At 43.3% G+C, this 18,469-nt stretch overlaps 1 protein-coding gene across 3 annotated transcripts in view; it reads right to left on the reverse strand.

Annotated features, from left to right (window-relative positions):
• Positions 1 to 18,469, reverse strand: part of LOC8024355 (putative N-acetylated-alpha-linked acidic dipeptidase) — a 104,846-nt gene that overhangs the window by 58,075 nt on the left and 28,302 nt on the right. For all 3 annotated transcript variants that reach the window (XM_029994301.4, XM_029994300.2, XM_040208118.3), the window contains 2 exons: positions 10,355 to 10,495; positions 9,253 to 9,379 (listed from right to left, as the gene is read on the reverse strand). In XM_029994301.4, the coding sequence (XP_029850161.2) occupies positions 9,253 to 9,379; positions 10,355 to 10,495 (268 nt within the window). The remainder of the gene's footprint in view (positions 1 to 9,252; positions 9,380 to 10,354; positions 10,496 to 18,469) is intronic.

Genomic DNA, 18,469 nt, shown 5'->3' on the forward strand with positions numbered 1-18,469 from the left:
TGTGCTATGCAGGTCAACATTTGCCATTATTTCACTGGTACTGTCTCCACCAGTGGATCGTAAATGGGGGTCTGCGGACTCTTTGGGGTCCCTGAAGTTTTCAACCATCAGTGAAGCCGAGCAATAAAACTTTGTTTTATTATCGATGTTGGCTGTCCCACAGAGCTAAATAGACCAAACCATATGTGCTGAATGAGCAGGGTTGAATACTATCCATTACAGAGCTTCAAAGTTGGTTTGCACATATTTAGTTTTCTTATATACCTTTGTCACTGTAACCATCCAATACCCCCTCCCCCTGGGGGATTGGCCCTCATCCCCTTGTAGAACCAGAAGGGGGTCCTCAAAACATCAGTGGTTAAAAACCAGTGATCTATGCAATAAAAAAGAAATAGGCTTTTTAAAATAAAAAACAACATCCAGGGAGTGACACAGTTGGTACAAACACTTAATTGTTGTATGAATAAACTGACTTCCACCTGAAATGGAGCCCAACTTGCGCCTTCTAGGCAACTGGTGGGCACTAAAAAAAATTCACTTCATGCGGGGTTTGACCCTGGGACCTCTCCAAGACTAGTGGAACCGGGAGCTGGCAGTCAGTAGAGCACACGGATGTTAACAGTTGCCACCAGTCTTGAGTATGACCACCGCAAGAGTGGGATCAGACGTCCGCAGGCAGTCAATGGAGCCAACATCCGTTTGCTTGACACGGACCAGGCGGACTTTTTTCAGTGGCCGCCGGTTGCCTAATGACGCAAGTTGTGCTCTGTTTCCGGTGGACGACAACTTATTCTTGAGTAAATACCTTGGGGACTTCCCCTGTACAGTCAAACACCTTTGTAATGAACGCCTTTACAATGAAAACGCCCATTTAATGAAGTAAAATAAAGTCTCGGCCAATCTCCTATGTGTCCAATGTACTGCAGGTTTCAGTTACAGCGTAGAAAAAACGAGAGAGGAAAAGACATACACACCGCTGACTATCAACTTGCTGGCTTTAATGCTTAACATCCTAATGGGTGCAACGTGCACACATGGAGATGGCTTTTATCACTAGCTTGAAGGTAAACGTTCGGCAGCCCTCTGCCTGGTTAGGAATAGACATGAAGCGAAAAATAGGGACTCTAACCAAAGATTTATTAAACATTTACCCGACGTTTCAGGACCAGTTCGGTCCCTTGTTCACAGGTGAGTGACAAAAAAAAGAAACCATGCATTGATTAAATGCCCACACGGATGTAGAAGGCTTTGCTCACGTCACGCAGTCCCGAGACGTACATACTGGGCAGGGAGCCCTAAGAACGATTCACGAACCCCTTTGTATGCTGGATAAACCAAGACTCAACAAAGAGCCGCTTTTGCCAATTCCTCTCCAAGGCCGGCACGGTGCTTCCCTCGAAGTCAACTGTGTGGCCGGCTGCTTCTGCGTGCTTCGCGAGGGCGCTCGCCTCCACATCCTTCTTCGGACATCATATTTGTGTCGCGTGAGCCTCTCGGCGGAGTTCTTACTTTCGCCAACATATGAGGCCGGGCAATCTTTGTATGGTATGCGGTAGACCAAGCCTTGAGCCCTTCCTTTGGGGGGCCGATTTTTCGGGAGGGGCAGGCGATAACCGATTGTCGACACGGGCTTATGAGTCACCGCAATCCCGTAGTGACCGAGGACGCAAGAAAGGGCCTCGCTGGTGCAGCTAGTGTAGGGGACATAGACGCAATCGGAAGGGGAACTGCTGCGCCCTAGGGGTGGATGCCCTGATTTCTCAAGTATCCGAAAAATAAACCGTTTAGGGTAGCCACTCTTGCGGAGATTCGATGTTACGACCTTGATTTCTTTCTGGAGGCTCTTCTTTGTGGAGCAGGTGGCGAAGGCGCACCTGAAGAGTGCGGAGGCCACCAACGCCTTATGACATCGGGGGTGCTGGGAATCAAACCCCAAGTATCTTCCAGTATGGGTTGGCTTCCTGTAAACAGAGAAGCTTAGCCCACTGCCACTCCTGGTTACCAGTACATCCAGAAAGGAAAGGGAACCTTTGTCTTCGCGTTTGACCGTGAATTGTAGCGACTCATCCACCGAGTTCAGGTGCTTTAAAAGACAATCCACCTTGCTGGTTTTAACCACGCAGAAGCAGTCGTCCACGTAATGCAGGAACGTTCTGGGTTCAGGCTTGAAAGTGTCGAGAGCCTTGCGTTCGATGCCCTCCATTGTGAGGTTCGCCATTGTCACAGATGTGGCTGCCCCCATGGCTGTTCCGCTGGTTTGCTTGTAGTACTTCCTTGCTAAATGAGAAGTATGTGCTGTTCAGGCAAAGCTTTAGTAATCGGCAGATCTCGTCAACTGATAGGCACATTCTCTCCGGAAGTTTTTCGTCTGCCGAGAGAGCACTTCTTGCAACAGATACCGCCAATGGCACTGGGATGCTGGTGAACAAAGACACCACGTCAAAAGAGACGAGGCTCTCGTCGTTACGTAGCTCTAAATCGGAAACAGTGACTAGAGTTCTGCACGTACGTTGGAGTCTTTCCGGTAAGGGGTGAGAGGAGCCTGTGGAGGTAGTTGGTGACGTTGTGAAGTCCACAATAGGTCGAAGTGGTACACCGGCCTTGTGTATCTTGGGGAGACCGTACAACGCCGGGATGGCGTTGTACGGTCTCCCCACTACAACCAATTTCACTACAACTGACCACTACAACCAATTCCTGTTTAACAAACAATCGACACCGCCCCAGGGCCCCCTGCTGTCGCTTCGACGCATGTTCTTGAGTCCAAATAATTTGTTAGTGTGTGAGCTTGTGCCTAGATGTAGAAATCCTGTTCACAGCAACATAGTCACACAGCACCATCTAGACACAAAATTGCACACTAAATTTGATATAAGCGCTAATTCGATAAAAGCGATAGAGCCAAAAAAACAGTGCCAGCAGCCTCGAAGGTGGAAAAGAACACTGAGAAACGCTCTGACCGTATATTTAACTGAACAAACCTTGGTTATGAACAACTAGCGGCAGCGTTACCGAGTAAAAAAAGTGAAAGCCGTTTATTACTCCCTGTAACGCCGAATTGGAGCGCAGCTCTTGAGGAGGAGGAGGGGAGGGTACTGGGGGCCACGTGTTCTCGGGGGGGGGGGGGGTCACGTGACCCCCCCCCCGAGGGCACGTGACCTTGGTGGGGTCACGTGGGGGCAAACACGTGCCCCCCTCAGAGGTCACGTGACCTCGGGAGGGGGTCACGTGACCTCGGAGTGTCACGTGACTCCCCAGGTCACGTGACCAAAATTTTTACGCTAGATTTAGCGGTGAAATTTCTTCCGCTAGATTTAGCGGGGAAATTTTTTCCGCTAGATTTAGCAGGGAAATTTTTTCCGATAGATTTAGCGGGGACATTTTTCTGCTAGATTAAGCGGGGAAATTTTTTCCGCTAGATTTAGCGGGGAAATTTTTTCTGCTATATTTAGCGGGGAAATTTTTCCGCTAGATTTAGCGGGAAAATTTTTTCTGCTAGATTTAGCGGGGAAATTTTTCCGCTAGATTTAGCGGGGAAATTTACCCATAATGCACCGCGCAGTTATGCCGACGGCGACGCCGCTCAAGCCGGAAACAGGCGCCTAAGAGCTGCGGTCTAAAAATATTTAAGTGGAGTTTGCCGATAATTTTATCCAAGCATCAGTTTTTTTTTAACTGCTCCAGGCATCGCAAGAACACTGTCACCGCTGCTGCACTCCACATTGTTTCGAAGCGGTCATAGGACGTTTCACGTCTACGCAGTTGTCGGCATTTCCTGAAGTGTCTCCGAAGTCACTTCGTGCTTACCCTGGCCGCAAGCAAGGTCTACGATCGCAACATCCGTGGCAGGAGCAACAATGGGAATGTCCGCACAGACAAGTTCGAACGAATCAAAGTTGTCCTCGGAGGCTTTACCAACATGTTTTCACACACTGCCGCAGAAATCGTTGCAGCTATGGAAATCATGCGCCAGCTTGGCAAGCATGCTCGCGAGAAAATCTGACGTGTGCGAAGTAGTTGGCGATCCTTCACTTTCGCGTCATGAGGACGCTTTCTCCTGCATGAAAAACTTCCCAAACCGATCCAATATGCCTTGCTTGTCCTGCGAAATGGCGAACAGTGTCAAACAGCCGATGCCAAAATGTCGAATTCTTTAACAATTTCGGCCACTTTCGTCAACCTCGCAGATCTAAGCGACTTTCGGTAAACACACCGAATCTCCCACACGACACATGTGTGCATGTAGTACGCCACAGGCGTACTACATGGGGCTCTTGAAGAATGATCTCCTCCTGGCTCCATCGCTCCCTTGACCCAATTCCAACAGGAGCCGGGCAGCGTCGGCCGCAGGTGCCGAGGGTAGCGTCGGAACATTGCTGCCGCTCCCAATGCTCCCTGTGCGCGTCCCCACGCAGGTGCATCGGCATCGAAAGCGGCGCTCTGCCAGCTCTGCGCGCTCTGCCTCAGTCATCCGTCTACTCCGTTTCCCCAATTTTCCGTTTTCCTCGGTGGAGAAGGGGGAGGGAACGCGAGGGTCTCCGTGCACCTCAGTGTAGGCTGGCGCGCTTTCGGCACCTCGGCCTTTGTAATAAGCGTGGTCGGCCGCCGATACACTTAGAATAATCCGGTTCAAAATGCCTGCATTTTGGTAGGGACCACGTTAAACTTTGATAAAAGCGATAATTAAAAAAAAAAGCGATTTCATTATAACGAGGGATTATTGTATTTAAATGCAAAACCAAGAATGCGTGGTGCGGCAAAAGCGGTGCATGTAGTGTTGCACACATACTACTTTTGTTTGCTTTCATTTAGCTCACGACGTTGATTTAGTATGCGCCATTCTGCTCCAAGATGAGATTTTTTTCAACACTCCGTTCGTGCAGTGTGTGCACTCGCTTTCTTCTTTTGCATGTACAGCAGCCCATTTGAAAGAACCCGCACAAACGAGAGTATGTATACATATATATATATATATAAAAAAAGGTATTTTCACGGGCAGTTGCAACTTTTTTATGCTGTCTTGGCATTTGTTCGACCGACACGTCTTTCTTGGTCAGGATACAAGATTCCCCATCTTGCTCGATTTGAGCCCCAAATTGTTTTGCCTCGGAGTGACAATATGCGGTGAAAGAAACACGACATGTGACTCCACCAGTAGAGCCGCACAGAAAAAGGTGCCCCATTTTGTCCCAGACAGATCTGGGAAAGGGTTCAATCGTGAAAGGGTTCAATCAAAGCTGAAATTTCGCTCGCCCCTTGCGCTTGTCGTGTCTCCGCACGATTTGGCTGAGCGAGGGATATTTTTCTGCGTGAGATTTCCACCACTCAAAAAGGTCCCTAATGTCCAAACAACTGTTGCCACTGCCTAAGCAACGTTCCACCCAAGTGTTGCTAGGGCGAGATCTCTCGGCTTGCGGCCCTTCCAAGCCGGTAGGTTTTCCTGCTTTTGGCTTTTTTGCGCGTGGCTCATCTTGTTCGTCTAATTCACATAGCATCACTATGCGAAAAAAAAAGTTTATTGTTAGGTTTACTGACGAGTGAGGATTCCTAAATCCTAGAAATGTCTTCGCAGAGGCCACAAACTCCCATTTGAGAACCACTGACATAGGCACTAGTCATAGTTTAGCGGGATTTGACCTAATGACCCGCGGCACAATATCCAGATTGGCGCTTTTTGTGTTAGAACAAACTTTCTGCTACTTTTTTTTGGTTTTCGAGGATAAAGTAAATATTTACCTCAATTTCGAAATATTTGGCAGGGTCGGGCTGTCGGGTCATGATGCCTCCAACTAGACCCGACCCCAGCCCGATGCAATTCGGGATAAATCGGCCCAAGCCCGGCCCAAGCCCGGCCCAAGCCCGGCCCAAGCCCGGCCCAAGCCCGACCTAACTGTCAAGTCGGGCTCGAGCTAGCTTGAGCCCGCGCAGATTTTTAGTGGGAAAGCGACATTGGCACTGCTTCATATTTTATTCAAACGAGATTCCAAAGAACATGAAAATTTCCAGTTTAAGTTGCAATGAGCACCGTACATGTTAAGCTCAGCAACAGCGTTTCAGCCGAAAAAAAAAAGAGGTACCACTTGTTTGGGGTGTGTCACATTCTGTATGTACATTCTGCATGCCTCGAATGACATCTTATGCAATGCTGCTGGGGTGTAGAAAAAAAAATGATGAGCCATTCCCCCCTGTCAAGGTGGATTACCAGCGAAGCTGCTTAGCACGACACAGACGTGACACAGAATTTTGAACAAAGGTACGAACACATTTATTGTCTCGATCGGTGGTCATCGTGACCAAAGGTATGCACACATACAGTAATCCCTCGTTATAACGAAATCGCTTTTTACGAAATATTGCATCTTTCGAAGTATGATACGGTCCCGATCGCAATGCATGTATTTGGGAGCGGATTATTCGAAGTGTATCGACGGCTGGACATGCTTGATACAAAGGACGATCTGCCGAAGGTACAGTGTGTAAGCCAGTGCAACCCTTCCAAGATGTGCGCAAAAAGCCATTAGCTGCGAAAGGTACATCATCTTTCGCCACTATAAATGCGCGAAGAGCGCAGAGGACGTGCCTTGCATGCGGAGTGTCTGTCGCACCCGCCCCTTGGGAGCCCCGAAGCACCTGCCACTTGATTCTGACTTGTCGAGTCAAGGGAGCAAAGGCGGCGGGAGATCGCCACTTCGGGAGCTCTGTGCGCGCAGAGGAATGCAGCAGCGTGTTGAGCGACGGTTCTACCACTTCACATGGTGCCTGTGGTGCCCGCGGCCCGGCTCTCGTCGGAATCAAGTCAGGGAACTGCATCCCCTGCCGGCGCCCACCTCTCTGAATGCAACGTCCCAAGTTATCTATCAAAAAAAAAAAGGAAAGAAAAACTCCGTCTCACTAAAACCGTTTAGTACAGCCAAAGCTACGGGGAGAGAATGTATGTGTTCAAGAGGAGAGAAAGGAGGAACAAGAAAGAAGGGCTTGGATTCTCCTTTCCCTCCGATTGAACAGCTGGGGTACAGCCTCTCTCCTGTAGCTTTGGCTGTACTGTGGTTGACTTGGCCAACTTGGTCGCGATGCACCGTTTGCGAGCTTGAGTCGACGCTGCATTTACGGATCACGTGCACGTCGAGGCAGCGTCTTTGATATCGTGTCCTGCGTTGCAAAGGCAGCCCGTCTGCCCATGCAGTAGATGCGTGCAACCTGCTTCACTGCTGATGGCACCGCCAAAGCTCGCGTGGAAGTGTCTGACCCTAGAACAGAAAGTCAAGCTGATCCGAGAAGTGGAGAAAGGTGGTCGACTGAAGTTGGGAATTGCGAAAGAATTCAACATCCCGCTGTCGACGAATTTTCCCGCGCGTGCTTGATATGCCAGCGGATGACACTGAGATCTGCGGCGACCTTTACAGAACCGTGCACAAGATCGTCGGTGGAACTCCCGAAGACAACTTCAACTCGTTTCCGCTTCTGGATGCAGACATCTCGTTTGTCGCTCCCGTCACGGATGCCGAGACCATGGACCTTGTGTGTGGCCAGGGCAAAGACGAAGAGCCGTTGGATGAGGAACCCCGAGAGGTACCCACGACTGGAGAAACGCCAAACATGCTTCGTCTTCTTTGCAACAATGTGGAGTGCAAGGGCGGCGATGACAGCCTCGTGCGGTGCTTGAGGCAGTTGGAGAAGGCTTTTTTAATGCCCGGCAAAAACGCCCGGCAAACTGATCTCCCGTCTTTTTTCATGTCTCAGTAAGCCTGGATAATCAGCAAGGTTTGTTTCATTGAATATATATTTGTAAAAGCCTTCCACACTGTTCCTGTGGACTTTCAAAGTTTCTGTTACTCTTTTTATGGCTCTAAATGTTTTTATCGAATTACCACATTTATAAACATTTTTTTGCATCCCGTTGACTTCGTTATAAAGAGGCATTACTGTATGTCGAGGACTATCGCCGCCCCGAGGAGATGGAGGAAACTAGACCCACGTGATGGGGCTGCCACCCGGCAGAAGGAAACGAAACTAAGCACGCAAGCATTTGGAACGACCACAATGAGAGAACGGTGCGCTTCCCTCCTCCTCCTGCCACTCAATTTGTTCACAGGCGATGTAACACAAAGTTGCGACGTCCTTTTCCCCGCTAAACTCAGCGGGGAAACTGAATTGGTGTTGAGGTCACGTGATGTCAATTTCCCCGCTTACCGTAAAGCCCCGCATATAATACGAGTTTTGTTTCTTCAAATTCTGCCATGTAAAATTTGCGGCTCCTATTTTACGCGGGTCCCAACAATTTTCAGCTTCGATGAGGCGCGATCTAACGCTGTTTGACGTAGTTTCGGTTTCGAAGCAGTAGGGCGCTCAAAACAGCTGTCATCGTCATTAAAGTCGCAATGTCCGAGGCGCCACCATCCATCCACAGTTGGGCTCGGCAACGGCGTCGGCGCGAAAACAATAATCGGCCGCCTTCAAAAGAAAAGTCCTTTTGGCTGCGAAAGACAGCGGCAACAGTACTGCCGGATGACAATTCGCCGCAAATGAGGGCAAGATCCGCGGATGGGGACGACAAAAGCAAGCTCTGTTTGCATGCAACGGAACGAGAAGAAGCTTTAGGAGCCCGAAGAATGGCGTTTTCGCCGACGTCGAGGCAAGCCTCGGCGACTTTGTAAAAGAGCAACGTGAACGGCACCTCGCTGTAAACATGGAGCTGCTGCATAAGAACTTTGGCAAGCCGGCATTGGGTTCTTCGCTTTATGCACCACACCGGGATTTCACTGCGTCGGCGCTCTCTTGTCGCTCCTTCTTTCACGAAGTGCGGGATTTCAAATGCGCTCGACGGCACTGAAGACTGCCTTTGGGAGGAGGCGTCGGACAAGGAGTCTGATGGACGTGATGGCAGTGATTAAGGTTCAATTATGACGCAGATAAAGGTTTTTCTTAAGACTTCCTGGGTCATACTTCACACGAAATATTTTCATTGTCCTTATATTTGTTTCGCATTATACGCGGATAAAATTTTTCTTTTTTGCGGTCCTCAAATTATGTCTCGTATTATACGCGGGTTTTTACGGTAATTTAAGGGAAAATTTCCCCGCCAAATTTAACGGAAGAATGTTGCCGCTAAATTTAACGGGGAAATTGACGTCACGTGACACAAAGCCGTGCCGTCATTCCTGTTGCCGCACACGAAAAGTCCACGGGCCCTAGCCATAAACAATTTCGCTGTAAAACAACCCAAACAATTCTAACAGGACCTAGAGACGTCACCTTGACAGTCCTGGCTGGAGCGTAGGCCGAGAAGGGCTTCACGTCCATGGCCGCCTCGGCACCAGATTCCGAGCTGTTGAAGAGCACCTCGGTGCCCCTCACGATCTTCACTTGGTTGGGATGCTCCCTGCAGGAGTCAAAGACGAGCAAACGTGAGGACCTATACCCTCCAAAGGCTTTGGCCAACCTCCAATACAAAAAGAGCTTGAATCTCGGTCTACGACACGTGTCTACCACTGGTGTGTTTGGTGTCCTCCAGAATCACTCGAGTGTCCGCACAAATGCGACAAATTATGCCGCAGGGACCCCCAAGGGAACGGCTCGGAGTGTCACCATCCTGGAGGCAGTTCGTAGGAAGGATGGCACAGCAAATGAACGGGTGCGGGCACCTCTGGAGTACGGTGTTCAAACTTACGACTGCCGGAGTCTGTGTCGGTGGGTGCTTTTTCGGCCATAGCGGGTGGGCCGACACCGAAGTGTCGAGAATAGGGTGGCGGTTTTTGGGACGATCACAAAACCGTGTCGTCCTCGTACCTTCCGGTCTACGAGTCGCATACCCCTAAAATGGCTGTTTTCAGAAAAAAGTTTATACGTAAGTCGCACCTTAGTTAAAATCGCACCTATGTACTTGAACAGTTGGAACGCCAAAACTGCTTCGAAAGACCCGCCTGTCTTTTATGACTGCCATATATGCATGAGAGGAAGTTTGAATATTCTCATTGATCAATCGAACGACAGATTTAATGCTCATGACGTATTTACGCAGTTAAGGTTCATTCTTATAGAAAAAAAATGTGCATAAGTTACACCGTTGTGTAAGACACACTGACGGAAATTTTAGATATAAAATGCAACTTATACACAAGAAAATATGATATATCGTATCATCACATAATAACTGTCGGTAGGCACTGCAATGTGGGCTTACATGGTACGGGCTGTGACAATCTGGCACGATCCCCGAGTACGACATCGGCGAACAGAGAAAGCAAAGGCACACTAAACACACCAGTTGGAGATGACCTACAGGTACCGCAGTGTACACACCGACGTTCGTACGAAACATGTTAACGCGTGTGGACGACACAGGTGAGGATCCCACCTGTCGGGGAAAGAGAGTAGGGGCTTGAACGTCTCGATCCTGGTGCTCTCCACCCCGTAGAGCTTCCAGGCCTGTTCAATGCGCACGGCCAGCTTCTTGCCCTTGGGTGTGCCGGCCAAGTGGTAGTCGCTCGTCATCACCCTGGAAAGTAACATCTACACTTGGCGGCTGGAAAGCTGACACAGATTAAAAAAAAGGAAAGCCGTTTACAACCCTCTGTAACACCGAATTAGAGTGCAGCTCTTGAGGAAGAGGAGGGAAAGGTACTGAGGGGAGGGTATACCCCTCCTCCCTCCTCCTCATCCTGCCTGCTACTCCCCCTTCCTTCCTCCCTCCGAGCGGCGTCGACATCGCCGTAACCGTGAGGTCACGTGACGTCACGGGGAGTCACGCAAAGTCACCGGGGTCACGTGACCTCACGGGGGTCACGTGACCTCACGGGGGTCACATGACCTCACAAGGGTCACATGACCTCACCGGGGTCACGTGACGTCACCGGGGTCACATGACGTCACGGTGTCACATGACGTCACTGATGTCGTGTGACCTCACGGGAACCACGTGACGTCACCAGTCACGTGACCTCACGGGGTCACGTGACCTCACGGGGGTCACGTGACGTCATCGGGGTCATGTGCATCACCAGGGTCACGTGACCTCACCAGGGTCATGTGACTTCACAGGGGTCACATGACCTCACGGTTACGCTGATGGCGACGCCGCTCAAGCTGGAAACGGGCGCCTAACAGCTGCGCTTTAAAAAGTACTAAAAAAATCCCGAAAACACCAAGATGAAATAAGAAGGCGCACTTGCAACTGTCTTTTCTTTGTACAAAAAAACACATACAGTAATAAAGGCCCCATCAGCCTGTCTGGTTATCGTCAGGTCGGTGCAAAGCTCATTTGATATGATCAAACTCCATTTTATGGCGTTAGCTTTTAAAGGCTCTTCCCACCACTGGAAATGACATCCATTGTTGTTGTAGGGCCTCCGTCGTCGGTACCCCCAAAATGTTCGAAAAAGATAGCACATTGCTATGGTGTTCTTGGAATTCGAACTTGGGACCATCAAATGGTGTGTTTTAGAAACATGCAAATCAAAGTAAAAGTATCGTGAAATTGATTGCTGGTGTGTTCACCGATTTGTTGTTTTTACTTTGTTGCAAATTTCCATTTATGTCATTATTTTCATTCCTGATGTCATTGACACTTTTTCCTAACCACACGCATAGTTCTGACGTATAACTTTGTATTTGAAAATAACCGAATAAATAAATGAATAAATAAATAAATGCGAAGCAGGTGTGTTACCACAGAGCTATGCCACAGCTATGAAAGTATCGTGAAATTGATTGCTGGTGTGTTCACCGATTTGTTGTTTTTACTTTGTTGCAAATTTCCATTTATGTCATTATTTTCATTCCTGATGTCATTGACACTTTTTCCTAACCACACGCATAGTTCTGACGTATAACTTTGTATTTGAAAATAACCGAATAAATAAATGAATAAATAAATAAATGCAAAGCAGGTGTGTTACCACAGAGCTATGCCACAGCTATGAAAGTATCGTGAAATTGATTGCTGGTGTGTTCACCGATTTGTTGTTTTTACTTTGTTGCAAATTTCCATTTATGTCATTATTTTCATTCCTGATGTCATTGACACTTTTTCCTAACCACACGCATAGTTTTGACGTATAACTTTGTATTTGAAAATAACCGAATAAATAAATGAATAAATAAATAAATGCGAAGCAGGTGTGTTACCACAGAGCTACGCCACAGCTATGAAAGTATCGTGAAATTGATTGCTGGTGTGTTCACCGATTTGTTGTTTTTACTTTGTTGCAAATTTCCATTTATGTCATTATTTTCATTCCTGATGTCATTGACACTTTTTCCTAACCACACGCATAGTTTTGACGTATAACTTTGTATTTGAAAATAACCGAATAAATAAATGAATAAATAAATAAATGCGAAGCAGGTGTGTTACCACAGAGCTACGCCACAGCTATGAAAGTATCGTGAAATTGATTGCTGGTGTGTTCACCGATTTGTTGTTTTTACTTTGTTGCAAATTTCCATTTATGTCATTATTTTCATTCCTGATGTCATTGACACTTTTTCCTAACCACACGCATAGTTTTGACGTATAACTTTGTATTTGAAAATAACCGAATAAATAAATGAATAAATAAATAAATGCGAAGCAGGTGTGTTACCACAGAGCTACGCCACAGCTATGAAAGTATCGTGAAATTGATTGCTGGTGTGTTCACTGATTTGTTGTTTTTACTTTGTTGCAAATTTCCATTTATGTCATTATTTTCATTCCTGATGTCATTGACACTTTTTCCTAACCACACGCATAGTTTTGACGTATAACTTTGTATTTGAAAATAACCGAATAAATAAATTAATAAATAAATAAATGCGAAGCAGGTGTGTTACCACAGAGCTATGCCACAGCTATGAAAGTATCGTGAAATTGATTGCTGGTGTGTTCACCGATTTGTTGTTTTTACTTTGTTGCAAATTTCCATTTATGTCATTATTTTCATTCCTGATGTCATTGACACTTTTTCCTAACCACACGCATAGTTCTGACGTATAACTTTGTATTTGAAAATAACCGAATAAATAAATGAATAAATAAATAAATGCAAAGCAGGTGTGTTACCACAGAGCTATGCCACAGCTATGAAAGTATCGTGAAATTGATTGCTGGTGTGTTCACCGATTTGTTGTTTTTACTTTGTTGCAAATTTCCATTTATGTCATTATTTTCATTCCTGATGTCATTGACACTTTTTCCTAACCACACGCATAGTTTTGACGTATAACTTTGTATTTGAAAATAACCGAATAAATAAATGAATAAATAAATAAATGCGAAGCAGGTGTGTTACCACAGAGCTATGCCACAGCTATGAAAGTATCGTGAAATTGATTGCTGGTGTGTTCACCGATTTGTTGTTTTTACTTTGTTGCAAATTTCCATTTATGTCATTATTTTCATTCCTGATGTCATTGACACTTTTTCCTAACCACACGCATAGTTCTGACGTATAACTTTGTATTTGAAAATAACCGAATAAATAAATGAATAAATAAATAAATGCAAAGCAGGTGTGTTACCACAGAGCTATGCCACAGCTATGAAAGTATCGTGAAATTGATTGCTGGTGTGTTCACCGATTTGTTGTTTTTACTTTGTTGCAAATTTCCATTTATGTCATTATTTTCATTCCTGATGTCATTGACACTTTTTCCTAACCACACGCATAGTTTTGACGTATAACTTTGTATTTGAAAATAACCGAATAAATAAATGAATAAATAAATAAATGCGAAGCAGGTGTGTTACCACAGAGCTACGCCACAGCTATGAAAGTATCGTGAAATTGATTGCTGGTGTGTTCACCGATTTGTTGTTTTTACTTTGTTGCAAATTTCCATTTATGTCATTATTTTCATTCCTGATGTCATTGACACTTTTTCCTAACCACACGCATAGTTTTGACGTATAACTTTGTATTTGAAAATAACCGAATAAATAAATGAATAAATAAATAAATGCGAAGCAGGTGTGTTACCACAGAGCTACGCCACAGCTATGAAAGTATCGTGAAATTGATTGCTGGTGTGTTCACCGATTTGTTGTTTTTACTTTGTTGCAAATTTCCATTTATGTCATTATTTTCATTCCTGATGTCATTGACACTTTTTCCTAACCACACGCATAGTTTTGACGTATACCTTTGTATTTGAAAATAGCCGAATAAATAAATGAATAAATAAATAAATGCGAAGCAGGTGTGTTACCACAGAGCTACGCCACAGCTATGAAAGTATCGTGAAATTGATTGCTGGTGTGTTCACCGATTTGTTGTTTTTACTTTGTTGCAAATTTCCATTTATGTCATTATTTTCATTCCTGATGTCATTGACACTTTTTCCTAACCACACGCATAGTTTTGACGTATAACTTTGTATTTGAAAATAACCGAATAAATAAATGAATAAATAAATAAATGCGAAGCAGGTGTGTTACCACAGAGCTACGCCACAGCTATGAAAGTATCGTGAAATTGATTGCTGGTGTGTTCACCGATTTGTTGTTTTTACTTTGTTGCAAATTTCCATTTATGTCATTATTTTCATTCCTGATGTCATTGACACTTTTTCCTAACCACACGCATAGTTTTGACGTATAACTTTGTATTTGAAAATAACCGAATAAATAAATGAATAAATAAATAAATGCGAAGCAGGTGTGTTACCACAGAGCTACGCCACAGCTATGAAAGTATCGTGAAATTGATTGCTGGTGTGTTCACCGATTTGTTGTTTTTACTTTGTTGCAAATTTCCATTTATGTCATTATTTTCATTCCTGATGTCATTGACACTTTTTCCTAACCACACGCATAGTTTTGACAAATAACTTTGTATTTGAAAATAACCGAATAAATAAATGAATAAATAAATAAATGCGAAGCAGGTGTGTTACCACAGAGCTACGCCACAGCTATGAAAGTATCGTGAAATTGATTGCTGGTGTGTTCACCGATTTGTTGTTTTTACTTTGTTGCAAATTTCCATTTATGTCATTATTTTCATTCCTGATGTCATTGACACTTTTTCCTAACCACACGCATAGTTTTGACAAATAACTTTGTATTTGAAAATAACCGAATAAATAAATGAATAAATAAATAAATGCGAAGCAGGTGTGTTACCACAGAGCTACGCCACAGCTATGAAAGTATCGTGAAATTGATTGCTGGTGTGTTCACCGATTTGTTGTTTTTACTTTGTTGCAAATTTCCATTTATGTCATTATTTTCATTCCTGATGTCATTGACACTTTTTCCTAACCACACGCATAGTTTTGACGTATAACTTTGTATTTGAAAATAACCGAATAAATAAATGAATAAATAAATAAATGCGAAGCAGGTGTGTTACCACAGAGCTATGCCACAGCTATGAAAGTATCGTGAAATTGATTGCTGGTGTGTTCACCGATTTGTTGTTTTTACTTTGTTGCAAATTTCCATTTATGTCATTATTTTCATTCCTGATGTCATTGACACTTTTTCCTAACCACACGCATAGTTCTGACGTATAACTTTGTATTTGAAAATAACCGAATAAATAAATGAATAAATAAATAAATGCAAAGCAGGTGTGTTACCACAGAGCTATGCCACAGCTATGAAAGTATCGTGAAATTGATTGCTGGTGTGTTCACCGATTTGTTGTTTTTACTTTGTTGCAAATTTCCATTTATGTCATTATTTTCATTCCTGATGTCATTGACACTTTTTCCTAACCACACGCATAGTTTTGACGTATAACTTTGTATTTGAAAATAACCGAATAAATAAATGAATAAATAAATAAATGCGAAGCAGGTGTGTTACCACAGAGCTACGCCACAGCTATGAAAGTATCGTGAAATTGATTGCTGGTGTGTTCACCGATTTGTTGTTTTTACTTTGTTGCAAATTTCCATTTATGTCATTATTTTCATTCCTGATGTCATTGACACTTTTTCCTAACCACACGCATAGTTTTGACGTATAACTTTGTATTTGAAAATAACCGAATAAATAAATGAATAAATAAATAAATGCGAAGCAGGTGTGTTACCACAGAGCTACGCCACAGCTATGAAAGTATCGTGAAATTGATTGCTGGTGTGTTCACCGATTTGTTGTTTTTACTTTGTTGCAAATTTCCATTTATGTCATTATTTTCATTCCTGATGTCATTGACACTTTTTCCTAACCACACGCATAGTTTTGACGTATAACTTTGTATTTGAAAATAACCGAATAAATAAATGAATAAATAAATAAATGCGAAGCAGGTGTGTTACCACAGAGCTACGCCACAGCTATGAAAGTATCGTGAAATTGATTGCTGGTGTGTTCACCGATTTGTTGTTTTTACTTTGTTGCAAATTTCCATTTATGTCATTATTTTCATTCCTGATGTCATTGACACTTTTTCCTAACCACACGCATAGTTTTGACGTATAACTTTGTATTTGAAAATAACCGAATAAATAAATGAATAAATAAATAAATGCGAAGCAGGTGTGTTACCACAGAGCTATGCCACAGCTATGAAAGTATCGTGAAATTGATTGCTGGTGTGTTCACCGATTTGTTGTTTTTACTTTGTTGCAAATTTCCATTTATGTCATTATTTTCATTCCTGATGTCATTGACACTTTTTCCTAACCACACGCATAGTTCTGACGTATAACTTTGTATTTGAAAATAACCGAATAAATAAATGAATAAATAAATAAATGCAAAGCAGGTGTGTTACCACAGAGCTACGCCACAGCTATGAAAGTATCGTGAAATTGATTGCTGGTGTGTTCACCGATTTGTTGTTTTTACTTTGTTGCAAATTTCCATTTATGTCATTATTTTCATTCCTGATGTCATTGACACTTTTTCCTAACCACACGCATAGTTTTGACGTATAACTTTGTATTTGAAAATAACCGAATAAATAAATGAATAAATAAATAAATGCGAAGCAGGTGTGTTACCACAGAGCTACGCCACAGCTATGAAAGTATCGTGAAATTGATTGCTGGTGTGTTCACCGATTTGTTGTTTTTACTTTGTTGCAAATTTCCATTTATGTCATTATTTTCATTCCTGATGTCATTGACACTTTTTCCTAACCACACGCATAGTTTTGACGTATAACTTTGTATTTGAAAATAACCGAATAAATAAATGAATAAATAAATAAATGCGAAGCAGGTGTGTTACCACAGAGCTATGCCACAGCTATGAAAGTATCGTGAAATTGATTGCTGGTGTGTTCACCGATTTGTTGTTTTTACTTTGTTGCAAATTTCCATTTATGTCATTATTTTCATTCCTGATGTCATTGACACTTTTTCCTAACCACACGCATAGTTCTGACGTATAACTTTGTATTTGAAAATAACCGAATAAATAAATGAATAAATAAATAAATGCAAAGCAGGTGTGTTACCACAGAGCTATGCCACAGCTATGAAAGTATCGTGAAATTGATTGCTGGTGTGTTCACCGATTTGTTGTTTTTACTTTGTTGCAAATTTCCATTTATGTCATTATTTTCATTCCTGATGTCATTGACACTTTTTCCTAACCACACGCATAGTTCTGACGTATAACTTTGTATTTGAAAATAACCGAATAAATAAATGAATAAATAAATAAATGCGAAGCAGGTGTGTTACCACAGAGCTACGCCACAGCTATGAAAGTATCGTGAAATTGATTGCTGGTGTGTTCACCGATTTGTTGTTTTTACTTTGTTGCAAATTTCCATTTATGTCATTATTTTCATTCCTGATGTCATTGACACTTTTTCCTAACCACACGCATAGTTCTGACGTATAACTTTGTATTTGAAAATAACCGAATAAATAAATGAATAAATAAATAAATGCGAAGCAGGTGTGTTACCACAGAGCTATGCCACAGCTATGAAAGTATCGTGAAATTGATTGCTGGTGTGTTCACCGATTTGTTGTTTTTACTTTGTTGCAAATTTCCATTTATGTCATTATTTTCATTCCTGATGTCATTGACACTTTTTCCTAACCACACGCATAGTTCTGACGTATAACTTTGTATTTGAAAATAACCGAATAAATAAATGAATAAATAAATAAATGCGAAGCAGGTGTGTTACCACAGAGCTACGCCACAGCTATGAAAGTATCGTGAAATTGATTGCTGGTGTGTTCACCGATTTGTTGTTTTTACTTTGTTGCAAATTTCCATTTATGTCATTATTTTCATTCCTGATGTCATTGACACTTTTTCCTAACCACACGCATAGTTTTGACGTATAACTTTGTATTTGAAAATAACCGAATAAATAAATGAATAAATAAATAAATGCAAAGCAGGTGTGTTACCACAGAGCTACGCCACAGCTATGAAAGTATCGTGAAATTGATTGCTGGTGTGTTCACCGATTTGTTGTTTTTACTTTGTTGCAAATTTCCATTTATGTCATTTTTTTCATTCCTGATGTCATTGACACTTTTTCCTAACCACACGCATAGTTTTGATGTATAA

The sequence above is a fragment of the Ixodes scapularis genome, unplaced genomic scaffold (genome assembly GCF_016920785.2).
Source record: "Ixodes scapularis isolate PalLabHiFi unplaced genomic scaffold, ASM1692078v2 PGA_scaffold1__304_contigs__length_218370807, whole genome shotgun sequence".
Taxonomy (NCBI): domain Eukaryota; kingdom Metazoa; phylum Arthropoda; class Arachnida; order Ixodida; family Ixodidae; genus Ixodes; species Ixodes scapularis.